Below are 14199 nucleotides of genomic sequence, written 5' to 3'. Positions count from 1 at the left end.
GTGTTTCTCAGCCGCAGTGCTGCTGGCATTTGGGCCTGGATTATTCTGTTATGGGGGCCGTTCTCTGCATCGTAGGATGTTTACCAGCATCCCTGGCCTCTGCCTACTAAATGCTGGTAGCCCTGCTCCACCCGGTTGTGACAACCAAAAATGTCTCCATTGCCCAGTGTTCTCCCTAATTGAAAACCATGGATATAACTGAAAATGCTAGCATTAGAGGTGGTTCAGGTAAGAGTGGACCCAGCAGCTCAAACCAGAATCAGTCTCTCTCTCTCTCTCCCCTCCCCTCTGCTTTTTTCCATATTGCTTCAGACTCTGTTTCCTCTTGGTGGCAGGATGGCTGCCAGCAGCCTCAGATTTGAATCCCGCCAGCTTCACGCCTCAGAGAAGAAGAGCTTCCAGAAGCTCCTAAGAATCCCAGAGCTGACTCTCCCCATTTGGCCCCACTTGGGCCTCGTGCCTATCCCTGAACTTGGGCTGCTGTGGTTGGGCAGGGCAGTAAATGATTATGCACGCTCCCCTGGAGTCAGGAGTTAAGGTCAGCCCACGTGTGCTTAAGGAAGGAAGTGGTGGCACCCAAAGGACCACAGCCAGGACCCGGCAGACCAAACAAAAGTGTCCAGTGCCAGGTGTAAGATTTCCACCCAGTGCCTGGCATACAGGAGACAGTGAGTGCCCCATCCTTTCAATGGATGCCAGCCCTGCTTCCTAGGGCAGCCATCAGCCAGCCCATTGTCATTTGCCTTTCCTGGACTGCATTAATTTGTCTTCATGTTCCTGCCAAGTTGCTGGACCCCCGCCCTAGCCCCCAGCATGCCCCACCTCTCACACTGTCCCGCGGGCGGCCACCAAAGCTCAGTGAATCCAGGCTTGCTGGGCTCCAGCCACGATGATCTGGGCTGTACTTTTCATCTTGGTTTCAATTCCAACTCATTCTCCTGGCTGTATCTCCCAGCGCCGGAGCCCCAGGGCCCATGCTAATTTGCTTCTCCCACCTCAACTGGTGCTGGAATAACCATTTTAAAAACTGCCTTGGGGAAATCTAATCAAATGAGAGCAAAATCTAATTTGGCACTAAAAGCCTCTGACTGAAGCCCTGTTTTCTAGGGCCTTGTGGAGGCTGAATAATAAACTCTTTCTGAGTTTTTTAAGGGCTGGGGGTTGGAGAGAGGAAAGGGATGTGACAGCGGAGATTCTAGCAGAGGAAATAGCTCGGGACTCTGACATCCGCGGCATCGAACAATAATGGCAGGGTGGGCTTCCCAAGGCAGGGGAGGGACACACACACACACACACACACACACACAGAGTCCCCCCAAGAAATACTTATCCCACCAGCTGGGCCAAGAATTTAAGCTCTTTAGCATTCCAAGCTGCACATTCATCAGAAAGACCTTGGCCCAGATCTTCAGGGACAAACCCATAGGATCGCTAGCTGGGGACTCCGGAGACCTGGGAGAGAACCTAGTTCCCCAGCGGGGAATTCAGTGAACCTTTTTCTCTAGGTTTTCACTCACTCTTCTGCAAACTGAGGGGGTGAAATTCTGTGCTTCTTAAACTTGTGGTCTTGGGTTCCTTTCAAAATGTGCCAAAAGCTGTGGCCCTTTTTCCAGGAATGTGCACATAAAATGCACAATCCTGTGTGTGGTATTTCAGGGATGTGTGCCCCTCTAAGGTTCCCCGTCGTGTTTCCTGTTGCTGTCCTCACTGTGGCCTCCAGGACCCTGTGTGATCTGGCCCCTCTTCCCTGTGATGTCGTCCCCTCACTGTCCTCTTGGGCTGCTCACATGCCCCCAATCTAGTTCCTGCCTCAGGACCTCTGCACCGTGCAGCTCTCTCTGCCTGGACCAGGATCCCTGTATTCCCTCCTGACTCAGTCTCACCATTCCTCAAAGAAGCCTCCCTGACCCCTCGGCCCAGTGGTGCCATGTCTTGTTGTTCTTTCATGTCGTTCCCCCTTATTTCTTCATCACTGTTATTGCCACCGACCTCATCCTCACTTGTCATAGTCCCCCACCAGAATGTCAGCCCCCCAAGGGCGGGGATCCTGGTGGTCTTGTTCACTGCTGTGTGTGCAATGCCTAGGACAGCCCCTAGCATACCATAGGGTTTAATAAATAGTTGTTGAATGGACAGATGAATCCATACACGCCCTAGGGCAGTGTTACCCCAAATTCGGCAGTTTCATGTGCCGCCATATTTTTTACCATGCCTGAGTACACTGATTCTATTATTTACTGAACGTTTTTCCCTAAATTGTTTCGCTCTTGATTTCAGTAAACATACATCACCACCAGTATAATCTGTCATGAACAGAAAGTGTTGGAGCTCTATGAGGGGGCATTAAATTTCATGCTCTTCTTTGTTGAGGTCTAAACCAGCTGAGAAATAAAAACTAAGGAGTCCATAGATGGAAGCTAACATAGCACTTTGATGAATCTGATAAAGGCTAGATTTGAGGGCAGTGCTTTTTTCTGAGGGCACTCGGGCTTCCTGACTAAGCTCCAGAGTCAGACTTCCCACTGAAGCTGGCCCTCACCTCTCTCCTCCCCGCCCAGAGAGATCGAGCCTCCTTAAAACTAGCTCTCTAGGGCAGCTCATGCCCCAAAGGAAAAACAAGGGGAGTATTGGGTTTTCCATGCCCAATTTGCCTCTCCAACCCCACCAGTCGTCTATGCTAGGAGTTGGCAAAGTGCGGCCCACAACCAAATTTGGCCCTCCATCTGTTTTTGTAAATAAAGTTTTATTGATACAGAGTCACACTCGTTTGTTTATGTGTTGTCTTAACTGTTTTCTACAAAGACAGAGTTGAGTAGTTGCCACAGAGACCTTCTGGCCCTTCATCGGAAGGGTTTGCTGACCCCTGCTGAATGTCATTCTGCTTCATGGAGGAGGAACAGGAGGGAGTGGAGAGAGGCCAGGAGTGTACGGGGGCAGAGCTCCCTACATGGAGGGCGGCGGCAGAGGTGGGGAGTAGGGTCATTGGGGTTTAGTAAATCTTGTTTCCTGAGCTATACTTGATCTCTTTTCAGCTCTCACAGTGTGGTTCAAAAGAACCAGGAGGAGGCTGCCAGAGGGCCAGATGATGGATGGAGTTATTTAAATAAGATCAGGGTTTTTCAGCTTTGGCACTGCTGACATTTTGTTCTGGATCATTCTGTGTAGTGTGAGAGCTGCCCTGTGCATTGAAGGGTATTTAGCAACATCCCTGGTCTCCACACACTAGATGCCAGTAGCACTCCAAGTTGTGACAAAACCAAAAATGTCTCGAGACATTACCATGTGTCTCCTGGGGGCCAAAGTCTCCCCTGGCCAAGAGCCACTGCTTCAAGGGCCTGGAGCAGCTGGGCATGTTGAAGGTGCCACACATTCTAGAGAAAGAGAAACACAGGCCACCCGCTTGCCTGGCACTCCAGTGCTGCCTCCTCCTCCAGCCTGTGTCTCAGATGCTCCCGACACCCAGCCAGGGACACTCAGTCGCTGTCTAATTAGGCACCCACCACCTAATTACATTTTCACTCTTTAAATACTGGATGTGACTCAGGACTCAGAGATGTGCCGCCGGTTCCCCCACCACCTCCTCCCCGGAACGCCGGGGTCCTCCTGTTCATTTTTGCTCCGTCCTCCCACCCTGGGCCTGAGGCGGCTGGGGAGCCTCCTTTTATTTCCGCCTCCCCTTCGTGCCCAGATCCTTCCAGGAGGTGTGTCCCCAGTCCCTCCCTCTGTAGCTCATTTCCTGGCCCCCTGGCAGGCGAGGCAGTCCATGGAGGTGTTTCCCTTTGCCTTGTAACTGGGGGTACCTTGGGGATTTGGGCATCCAGCTGCTGGGGTTCCTAAGGGGTCTTCCTGCTCCTGGGCAGCATCAGCCATCTGTCGCGTCTCCAGGAAGGCCCCTGTAGAGGGATCTAGCACCATCACAGCCTCTCCTGGCCCGGGTGCCCCTTCTCTGGGCCAGCGCTGTCCCAGGTGGAGGGGCCCATCTTACCCTCCGTGGGCGGGCGTCAGAGCCCTGCCCCAGCCCCTCTCCTCCCTCTGTGGACGTGCAGCTCCCCATCTCTTTCTCCCCATCGTGGGTTCTGAGCTGACACCCACGGAGCACACTGTGCACAAGGCACAGCCGGGCCCTTTGCTCACAAGATCTCCCTACATCCCTGCAGCCACCTTGAACACTTGGATTCTTGTGCTCTCAACAATGGTCGTGGAGGGTCTTGGAGCCCCGTGTCCTCATCTAGAAAGCAAGGGCTGCAGTAGGACCTCTGTTTCCGGAGAAAGTCTCACTAATTTTCCCGTTTCTTAAAAATGGCTTTATAGGTTATAATTCTTAAAAATTGTACATGCTCACTGGGGGTAAAAAGACAGAAAGGGATCATGAAGAAGATCTTGTCTGTGTCCTCATCTCAGAATTGTGGTATGTCCCCTTCCAGATGAATTAGGGATTTTTTTTTTTAAGATGACCAGTAAGGGGATCTTAACCCTTGACTTGGTGTTGTCAGCACCACACTCTCCCAAGAGAGCCATGGGCCATCCCAAGGGTGATTTTTTCTAAAGCAAGCTTTGTTATTGATGTAAAGCATGCTCATGGAAAAGTGCACCACTCCCAAATGTCCAGGTCAGTGAGCTTCCGCCAAATGAACAACCCATGTTCCAGCAAGAACTACAGCAAGACTATCACCCAAGAAGCTCCTCCCTGTGTGAAGGATCATCACTTTTCATTTCCAACCCCCTGTTAGTTTTGCCAATTTTTGAATGTCATATAAATGGGATCAAACAGCATGTTTTATTTTCTATCGGGTTTATTTCTCTTAATATTATTGCATTGTTGAGATGCATCCACATTCTCAAATGTAGCACTCGGTCCTTCAATCTCATTTCTAGGTGATTTTCCATTATACAAATTGCAACAACTTCATTTTGTGAGCATATCCTGTACATGACTTGTGGTGAATGTCTGACACTGCTTGTGTGTTGGGTGAATACCCAAGATTCAAGTCAGGAGATCTAAATGTGTTCAGAGCTTTCTCCAGTGGTTGTACCAGTCGGCCCACCCCCCAGCAGTTCTGGAGCATTCCAGTTGCTCCCCATCCCCACCAACACCTGGCATTGTCAGTTTTTTTCACGTTAGCCATTCTGGTAGAATTTAAGGGCTCCTTGGGCCGGCCCGGTGGCGCACTGGATAGTGCGCCGCTTGGGAAGCGCGGCGGCGCTCCCGTCCGAGGGTTCGGATCCCACATACAGACCGGCTCCCGCTCACTGGCTGAGCGAGGTGTGGGAGCAACACCGAGGCTTGCGATCCCATTGCTGGTCCCCGGTCTGGTACGGGGGCAACACTGAGGGTTGCGATCCGTTGCCGGACACGGAAAAAAGACAAAAGACAAAAAAAAAAAAAAAAAAAGAATTTAAGGGCTCCATAAACTTAAATGGGAAAAAATTATGCTCTTATTCACACTAATCTACATCTAAAACTCAGCATTTGTTTCTATAGGAATGTAAGCCACAGACCACAGCACGGCAGAATCTGTAACTCTGTCATCCATGGAAATCACCAATAGTTTGATGTCCCATGGCAGTTGCTGCAGTTATCACAAAATAAGACATTTTCACTCGTCACGTCTTTGAAATGATCACTTTCTGCAAGTCTTGATTTTAATATGTTAATTTTTTAAAGGACACATTATTATATCGCAAATTCTTTCAGTATTTTGATAACCGTATTTCAAAGTAGTTGATTTTCTCCATAATCCTATATATCTTACCTCACACGTGTGGAAATGTTTGAAAAGGGCTCCATGACATGGGGGCTTTGTTTTCAGGCCTGCGGCACACAGTGGTTTAATAGACAGTGTTGGGTGCTTTCTCACGCGGCCTCCTGATCCTTCTCCCCCTCCAGCTTTCTTCGGGAAGTATCTTAATGAGTACAATGGCTCCTATGTGCCGCCTGGCTGGAAGGAGTGGGTCGGACTCCTCAAAAACTCCCGCTTTTATAACTACACGCTGTGCCGCAACGGAGTGAAGGAGAAGCACGGCTCCGACTACTCCAGGGTAAGCTGCGGCCTCTCCTGGCCTGGGAGGGGTGGCGGGGCCAGCACTCAGGAGCTCCCCTCAGGAGCTGGACCACCTGGGTTCCGGGCTTGACTCATACTTACTTAAATGTGTGACCTTGAGCAGTTCATTTACACCCCCTGCTTCTCAGTTTTTCCACCTCTCAAAGAGCAGTCTCTGTTTCTGAGAGTTTGGTTTTTTAACATTTTGCTGAAGCAGAATATTCTTACAAGAAGCACATATACAGAGTGTACAGTTCGATGGATTTTCACACCAGCACCCAGGTAAGCCAAGAAGCGGAATGTCATCACCACCCCTAGAAATCCCCTCAGGGAACTCCTTCCACTAAACAGTCCTCCCACAAGGATAACCATTATTCAGACTTCTTGCACTATAGATTAGCTCTGCAGCTGGCTTCTTTTGCTTGACATTATGCTGAGTTCATTCTTGTTTCGCATTCCATTATGCGCTTATACACAGTTAATTAATCCATTCTGCTGTCACTGGGCACTTTGGTATTTCTGGTTTGGGGCTATTACAAACAGTCCTGCTAAGAACAGTCTATTCTTTTGGTCTTTTGCTGAGCTAGATAGTCTTTCGGTGAACATAGGGACTCATTTTTGTTATATACATCCCTAAACGCAGAACTGCTGGGCATCAGCGTGTGCATGTTCAGGGACAGCTGAAGTGGCTGTCCCGCTGTGTAGTTTTTCTCTTTCTAATTTAACTGTAACTGACAGAAGGTAAAGTGCACAGACCGTAAGCCAACAGCGGTATGCATTTTCACACATGTGTACATCTGGTTAACCACCACCCAGACCGACATACAGCTTTTCCAGCCCTCTGAGGCTCCCTTGGACCCCCTTGGCAGGCACAACCCCCACCCAGAGATAACCTCTGCTCTGACTCTGTCAGCATGGGTTGTTTTCACCTGTTCTAGAACTTGACATAAATGGGCTCCTATAGTATGTGCTCTTTCATGTCTGGCTTTTTTCACTTAGGTGACATCTATGAGACTCATCCACGCTGTGGCACGTAGCAGCAGCTTCTACTTTCTGTCTCTTGTTGTATAAAAAGATGACAAGATATTTATCCATTCAATGAATAAATATCTTGATGAATATTTTGGCTGTCTCCAGTTAGAGTCAACTATAAATTAAGCTGCTGTGAACATCCTTATACGTGGTTTTTAGTGCACATAGGCACCCATTTCTTTTTATTATATACCCGATGTAGAATTGCTGGGACACAGGATACGTTAATGCGTTGAGCCAATTCCACTCCCAGCCAGAAGTGTACAAGGGTTCCAGTTGTTCCACATTCCTCATCAACGCTTACTGTTGTCTTTTATCAGAGACTTTTTGCTGGGGGTGCAGTGGTACTTCACTGGGGGTTTGCCAAAAGGTTGTTGATGGTCACTTGAGTTAATACATGTAGAATGTTAGAAGAGCCCCCATGCACATAATACGTACTCAATACATATTAGCTTAGATCAGGGCAGCAAACAGTTTCTGTAACGGGCCAGATACTAAATATTTTAGGTTTTATAGGCCATACAGTCTCTGTCACAGCCACTCCAGTCTGCCACTGTAGTATGAAAGCAGCCATAGACAGGGCCAGCCCATGGCTCACTGGGTGAGCGTGGTGCTGACAACACCAAGTCAAGGGTTAAGATCCCCTTACTGGTCATCTTTTAAAAAAAAAGAAAGAAAGAAAGAAAGCAGCCATAGATAATACAAGGGTACTTTGAAAGGTTCATGGAAAGATTCATGTTATCTTCCAATTCTATTTTTCCATGAACTTTTTGAAGTACCCTTATATAAACACATAAACATGGCTATGTTCCAGTGAAATTTTATTTATAAAAACAGGCAGTGGGCCTGACTTGGCCCATCAGCTGCAGTTTGCTGGCCCCTGGCTTAGATGATGATGGTGATGGTGATAATGAGGAGGAAGAGGAGAAACTGACAGTATGTTCCATCCAAACTTTCCATTTAAAAAAAAATATGGAAACTAATTGTATTAGTTCATTTTCTGTTGCTAATAACAGAATACCTGAAACTGGGTAATTTGTAAGAAAACAAAATTTATTTCTTACAGTTTTGGAGGCTTGGAAGTCCAAGCTCTAGGGGTGCATCTGGTGAGGGCCTCCTTGGTGGTGGGAACTCTCTGCAGAGTCCTGTGGTGGTGCAGGGTATTACACGGTGAGGGCTGAGCAAGAACATGTTTCCCGAGCCAGAGGCGGGGGTAGCAGGAGCCCTACCCAGAGCATTGGCTGAGAACAGAGTCCTAAATGAAGATGGAGACTTTCTACCAGGAGAAGTCTGACTAGATGCTCAACAGGCAAAACACACCCTATCTGGCTCCTTTTCTAGAAACACTAGCAAATTTGGAGGTCCCTCCTACCTTTGACAGTAATCGCGACTGACGTATAGGCTTCCTGTAGGCACGTCGGGTGGGCCCAGTCCCAGGAGGCACCCACCCCATCCCCCACCTGTGTCTCACTCTGCACATAGTAGGCCTCCATTACCTCCCAAGTAAATTAATTACAGAGTCCCGGTGAGGGAATTTAGCAACCCTGCTGGACTCATTAGAAATATAAATTACAGACTCAGGGCTGAACATGCTGTTTCACTCCTCCCAACCTCAATGCAACCTCAGTTTTCATCTTGAAAACTACACTCCCTCCTTTTTAAAATTCCTCACCATTGGGCTGACCCCGTGGCTCACTCGGGAGAGTGCAGCGCTGGGAGCGCAGTAGCGCTCCCGCCGCGGGTTCGGATCCTATATAGGGATGGCCGGTGCGCTCACTGGCAGAGCACGGTGCGGATGACACCAAGCCAAGGGTTGCGATTCCCTTGCCAGTCACAAAAAAGAAAAAAAGAAATAAAAATATAAAAAAATAAAATTCCTCACCACGTCCACACTTTGCCTTCAGAGCAGCCCAATAATCAGGTTATCCAGGGATTCTCAGGATCCTCTTGGGGCTGAGGATGGGGACATAGAACGTCTGCTCCTTTGTCCGATTTCCTGCCACACACACACCTTCCCCAGTGAATGAGAAGAGCCCCCGGGACAGAGGTGCGAGGAAGGATTCCTGGGCCCTAGTTACGGGGCCTGGGAAGAGGCATTGGAACGGGGATGGGGATGGGGAGCTTTGGAGTCAGAACTGGCTCAAGTTCCAATTCCGAGGGCAGCAGTGGGCAGCGAGGCCAATGCACCCGAGGGAACAGGATTGAGCTTGGGGTTTCCAGATGCCTCTGGCAGAGCAGAACATCATTGCTGACCTCAAGGAGGCCCAGGTGGGGAGGAAGTGGCAGCCCTTCCCAAGCTCCCCCCAGCAGGCTCACTGAGGACGCTGTCCCAAGTCACCAATTCCAAATGCGGGCAGAGGCCACAAAGGGGTCCTGCTGGCAGGGGTGGAAAGAGAGGCAGCAGCGATGAGAAAAGAGTGATGTAGAACAAGCGCTAATGGCCGAAGAGAGTTGGAGAAGGTAGGACAGTGTTAGCGCGAGGGGAAACAGGACTGACCTTGAGTTGAATCATCTAAAGAAACTTCTAGGTAGCTGGTAGAAGACGGCTCAGATGTGGAGGCTCCAAGGAAATCATGGTAAGTCACAGCCGGTCCGGGGGTTGACCTGGCAGATCTATGAACTTGACCCCTTTACCCAGCACGTCACTTCTGCCTGTCTCTCTGGAGAAGCCGTATGCAGGAGATGGCATGCTGAGCAGTTGTTAGCAAGAAATCCACAGATTCCACCAATGCAGGAAATGACTAAATGACCATGAAGTGTCCCTACCCTGAAGGACCCTGGAAAAAAGCCCAGGGGCATCTGTGTGAAAAGCCATCAGAAGGGCTGAGGACAAGGCTGAATGGAAAATGCAAGTTGCAGGACTCCTTTAGTCCTTACTCAAAGGTCACCTTGCTGCACCCTCCCAGGACCAGCCTGTATGAACAGCACCCACACACCCTCCTCACCGCACTGGTGACCATCTGCCACGTCACACCATGTGATATGACTGATTCATCCATTACCTACCTGTCTGCTCTCATTAAATACAAGTCCCAAGAAGGCAGGACTATTCATTTGCTTTGTTCACTGCTATATTTGTTGGATGAGTGAATGAATGATGCAATTAATGTAAAAAGATGCAGAAAGCATTACTATAATATACATGTCAGTAGGGGACAAAAGGGGCCAAGGTTGGGAGTGGGGGAAGGAGGGGTCATCAAAGGGGACTTCCGTGTTGTTTATGCTATTTCAGTTTTCACAAGGAAAATGCAGACGTGGTTTGTGAGGAATAATGACCAACACTCATTTAGACATTCTATGTACCAGATACTGTTTGAGTCATTCTACCATGCATTGCTCACCACAGCCTGTGAGGTAATATTTGTTACTATTCTCAACCAAGAGATAAGAAAACTGAGGCACTAAGAGGCGAAGTAACTTAACCAGACCACACAGCTAGTAAGTGGTGAAGTCAGGATTCGAACCCAGACCATCCACCTTCAAAGTCCATGCTCTATACTGCGCCTGTGGGCCCTGTGCAGCCTCCAAGTCTTCGAGGCACTAAGAGGCGAAGTAACTTAACCAGACCACACAGCTAGTAAGTGGTGAAGTCAGGAGTCGAACCCAGACCATCCACCTTCAAAGTCCATGCTCTATACTGCGCCTGTGGGCCCTGTGCAGCCTCCAAGTCTTCGTATAGCCCTTGAGCTAAGAATGGTTTTTACATTTTCAACCAGTTAAAAAAAATCAAGGGAAGAATAATTCTCATGTGTTATTCATACAATGGAATGTTATTCAGCCTTTAAAAAGAAGGAAATCCTATCATATGCAACAATGTGAATGTACCTTGAGGACATTATGCTAAATGAAATAAGTCAGGCACAGAAGGACAAATACTGCATGATTTCACTTATAGGAAGTATCTAGAGCAGTCAAACCCATAGGAGCAGAAAGGAGAATGGGCCCAGTGTAGGGTGAGACAGGAAGTTGCTATTCAACAGGTATAAAGTTCCAGTTATACAAAATGAAAAGGTTCTATAGACCTGCTATACATTGTGCTAATACTGTACACTTAAAATTTTGTTAAGAGGGTAGGTATGCTATAAAAAGTAATTTTCATGACATGTGAAAAATAAATGAAGTTAAAATTTTAGTGTCCACATTGAAAGCTTTACTGGAGCATAGACATACCTACCCATTCATGTACCCAATGGCTGCTTTCAGGCTACAGAGACAGTGATGAGTAGTTGGAACTGAGACCGTATGGCCTGCAAATCCTAAAATATTCACTATCTGGCCCTTTACATGAAAAGTTTGTTGATACCTGCTCTAAACCACCAGATACTCCCTCTCATTAATAATTTTGTTTGTACACTCTGGGCTCCTGAGCCAGGGCAGTCGGGGACTGAGGGCTTCAGCCACACCCCCTGACATCTGCATCCAGCCCAGCAACAACCGAGCAGCCACTGGAAGCCCCCTGGTCTTCTCTGCAAGAATGAGGGGGTACCATACCCCCTCCTTCCTCCTCCTCCCACCCTATTTCCTTCCCTCTTCTCTCCCCCTCACCCCAACTTTTCCACAGCATCTTAGAATGTAAAAAAATAATATCAATAAATAAATTTTAAAAATAATAATAATTTTGTTCATGGTGGGGGGGAAAGATGAACCAGACAAAAAATACAAAGGACTCGGCTCTAGCTGTAGGTGTGTTGCTTATTAGCTTTGTGACCTCAGTTTCCCCATCTGTAAAATGGATATAATGTCCATTTCTCAAAGGTGCTATGAAAGTCAGTAGAGCTAATGTATGATAACAAGAGCCTGTGTTCATTATGGGCTTTATGGGTGCCAGGCTCTTATTAAGTGCTTTACTCTCTTAGTAAGTTCTAATCAAGTACTTACACCACCACCTGTGGAAGGGACAGTTAATTAGGCCCATTTTTAGGTGCAGAAAGTCTGGGTGTCTAAAAGTGGTCAGCCCAAGAGCACACAGTAAGCAGGTGATAAAGCTGGGGTTCAAACCCAGTTGATTCCAGAGCCCTTTTAATGAAATATTATTGCTCCTTGAAGGGACGTGAATCTCTCTGTAAACATATACTGCTGTAGAAACCCCCAGGATAAGGGATCAGCATCACAATTTGGAATGAGTTAGAAAAATCTGCTGCCCGGGGAGGTCCACACTCAGGAAAGGGAGACCCTCCATTATTCAAGGTTGACTTGCCAAGCGAGGAAAATATCAAGTGGTGGGTTTGGGGGCTGCCCTCTGGGGCAGAGGCAACCTCCCCTCCCCCTTCTACCCCTCAAACTAGTTTGGGGGAGCAAAGCCATTGTAGTCCAGGCCAGACAATTTACCCAGTGGTGCTCAGCTGGGGCTCCCCAAGCTGAAAATTGAACTAGCCCTGAAAGCCAGGAGATTTGGGGAGATGTGCTGTGAGATTTGGGGTGAATTGACTTATCTCACCCAAGTTCAAACTAGGGAAATGGGTTTCCATGGGGCAAATGTGTGGCAACTCCTGGGCGGCTCCCTGGACACAGCTCTTCCATCTCTCCTACCCCCAGCAGCCAGAGGGATCATAAGTGAGCAAAAACCTCCCCTCCCTGCCCCGTTCCCCTGCTTCGTTCTCATCTCTCTCTATGGGAAAGCTTCTCCATGTCCTGCACAAGACTGTGCGCCATGGGGACAAGGACCTGTGGGCACATCCCCTGCCCTCAACAGGGGGCCTAACTCCCCTAGGAACAGGCACCCACAAATACTCCCTAAGTGAATGCATAAATAACCATTTCTGCAATTAAAGCAGTTGGCAAGGGCCCAGCTGGAGGAAGGAGGTGGGAGGGCCCCACGTGGCCCACACCTTAACATTGAGCACGCATGCGCGGGTCATGAGGCTCCGCCCCTGGGCTGCACATGGGCGGATTGCACATGGCTGCCCTCTGGCTCTGCCTCTCGTGGACTGTTGACTCCTTGAGGAAAACATGCTTTTGCCCAGAACCACTGCCCAGCAGTCTCCTCAGGGGCATTGCCCTTAGTTGGTGGAGATCAGGGATACCCACAGGGAAGCCCCCGAGGCTGGGAGATGCTTACAAGAGGTGTCCACTCAGTGCCCCTCGCCCAGCCAACTCTAGCATCTACACCTGGACGGGAACCAAGTCCCCAAACGTGGCACCGCCGCCACCTGTGTGGGCACATGGTTCTAGAAGACACACCTGGAGGCCCTAAGCCCTTCCTCCTGGCTCACCCCAGATGCCGCAAACTAAGCTTATCCAGCCCTGAACTGGGCATTTCCCCTGCCCTCGGTGTTCTCATTCTCCTGGGCCCCATCTTTGTACCCTTCCCCCAACTGTCCACACCAGACACCAGTGGGGGTGAGGGCTGCCTGCCCCCTATGATGCACCTCCAGTCAATCGCTGTGTCCTGCCTGTCTCCCTGGATGTCACAGGACACTGCCCCCACCACCTGTCCAGGCCCCCTGTCCTTTACCCTGACACCTGGACTTGACTCAAGCTCTGTGGCCAGAGGGATGGCTGGTGCTCATGGGCCAGCCGGAAGCTAATTGCCCACTGGTAGGGTCAGAGTAGTGTTGTCCCACCCAATTCACATTTATGGATGGGTGAGTGGGCCACAGGTGTGAGTGTCACGTCATTGCAGACATCCCATGGAGCTAGCAGGAAGACTTAGCAAAGGAGTTGTTACACTTTTCTCTGTGTAACCAAGATGGAAAAAAGAGAAAGAATTCACTCAAAGTACCATCAATGAGGCCTGGAGGGACTGCCACCCATCAGGGGAGCAGCAGCCCTGATTCAAAATTAGCCTTTCTGGGCCGGCCCGGTGGCGCACTGGAGAGTGCGCCGCTTGGGAGTGCAGCGGCGCTCCCGCTGAGGGTTCGGATCCCATGTGGAGACCGGTTCCTGCTCACTGGCTGAGCGTGGTGCGGGCGCAACACTGAGGGTTGCGATCCCGTTGCCAGTCCCCGGTGCGGGCGTGACGCCGAGGGTTGGGATCCCGTTACCGGTCAGTAAAAAGAGACAAAAAGGGAAAAAAAAAAAGCCTTTCTTTTTATTGACAAGACAAGGAAGTTTCACAAGAAAAATCAGTTGATTCAATCATCAAAGGACATAAAAGGGCCGGCCCGGTGGCGCACTGGATAAGTGC

General features: G+C 49.2%; 1 protein-coding gene across 2 annotated transcripts in view; it reads left to right on the top strand.

Moving 5' to 3' along the window:
• SULF2 (sulfatase 2) overlaps positions 1-14199 on the top strand; it is a 97615-nt gene that overhangs the window by 50354 nt on the left and 33062 nt on the right. For both annotated transcript variants that reach the window (XR_550647.1, XM_008574772.1), the window contains exon 3: positions 5888-6039. Coding sequence is in view for 1 of the 2 variants with exons in the window: in XM_008574772.1 (XP_008572994.1) it covers positions 5888-6039 (152 nt within the window). In the remaining variant the exon portion in view is untranslated. The remainder of the gene's footprint in view (positions 1-5887; positions 6040-14199) is intronic.

The sequence above is a fragment of the Galeopterus variegatus genome, unplaced genomic scaffold, assembly GCF_000696425.1.
Source record: "Galeopterus variegatus unplaced genomic scaffold, G_variegatus-3.0.2 Scaffold1101, whole genome shotgun sequence".
Lineage (NCBI taxonomy): Eukaryota > Metazoa > Chordata > Mammalia > Dermoptera > Cynocephalidae > Galeopterus > Galeopterus variegatus.
The sequence above is the reverse complement of the archived record's forward strand: the minus strand, read 5'-3'. Positions and strand labels throughout refer to the sequence as shown.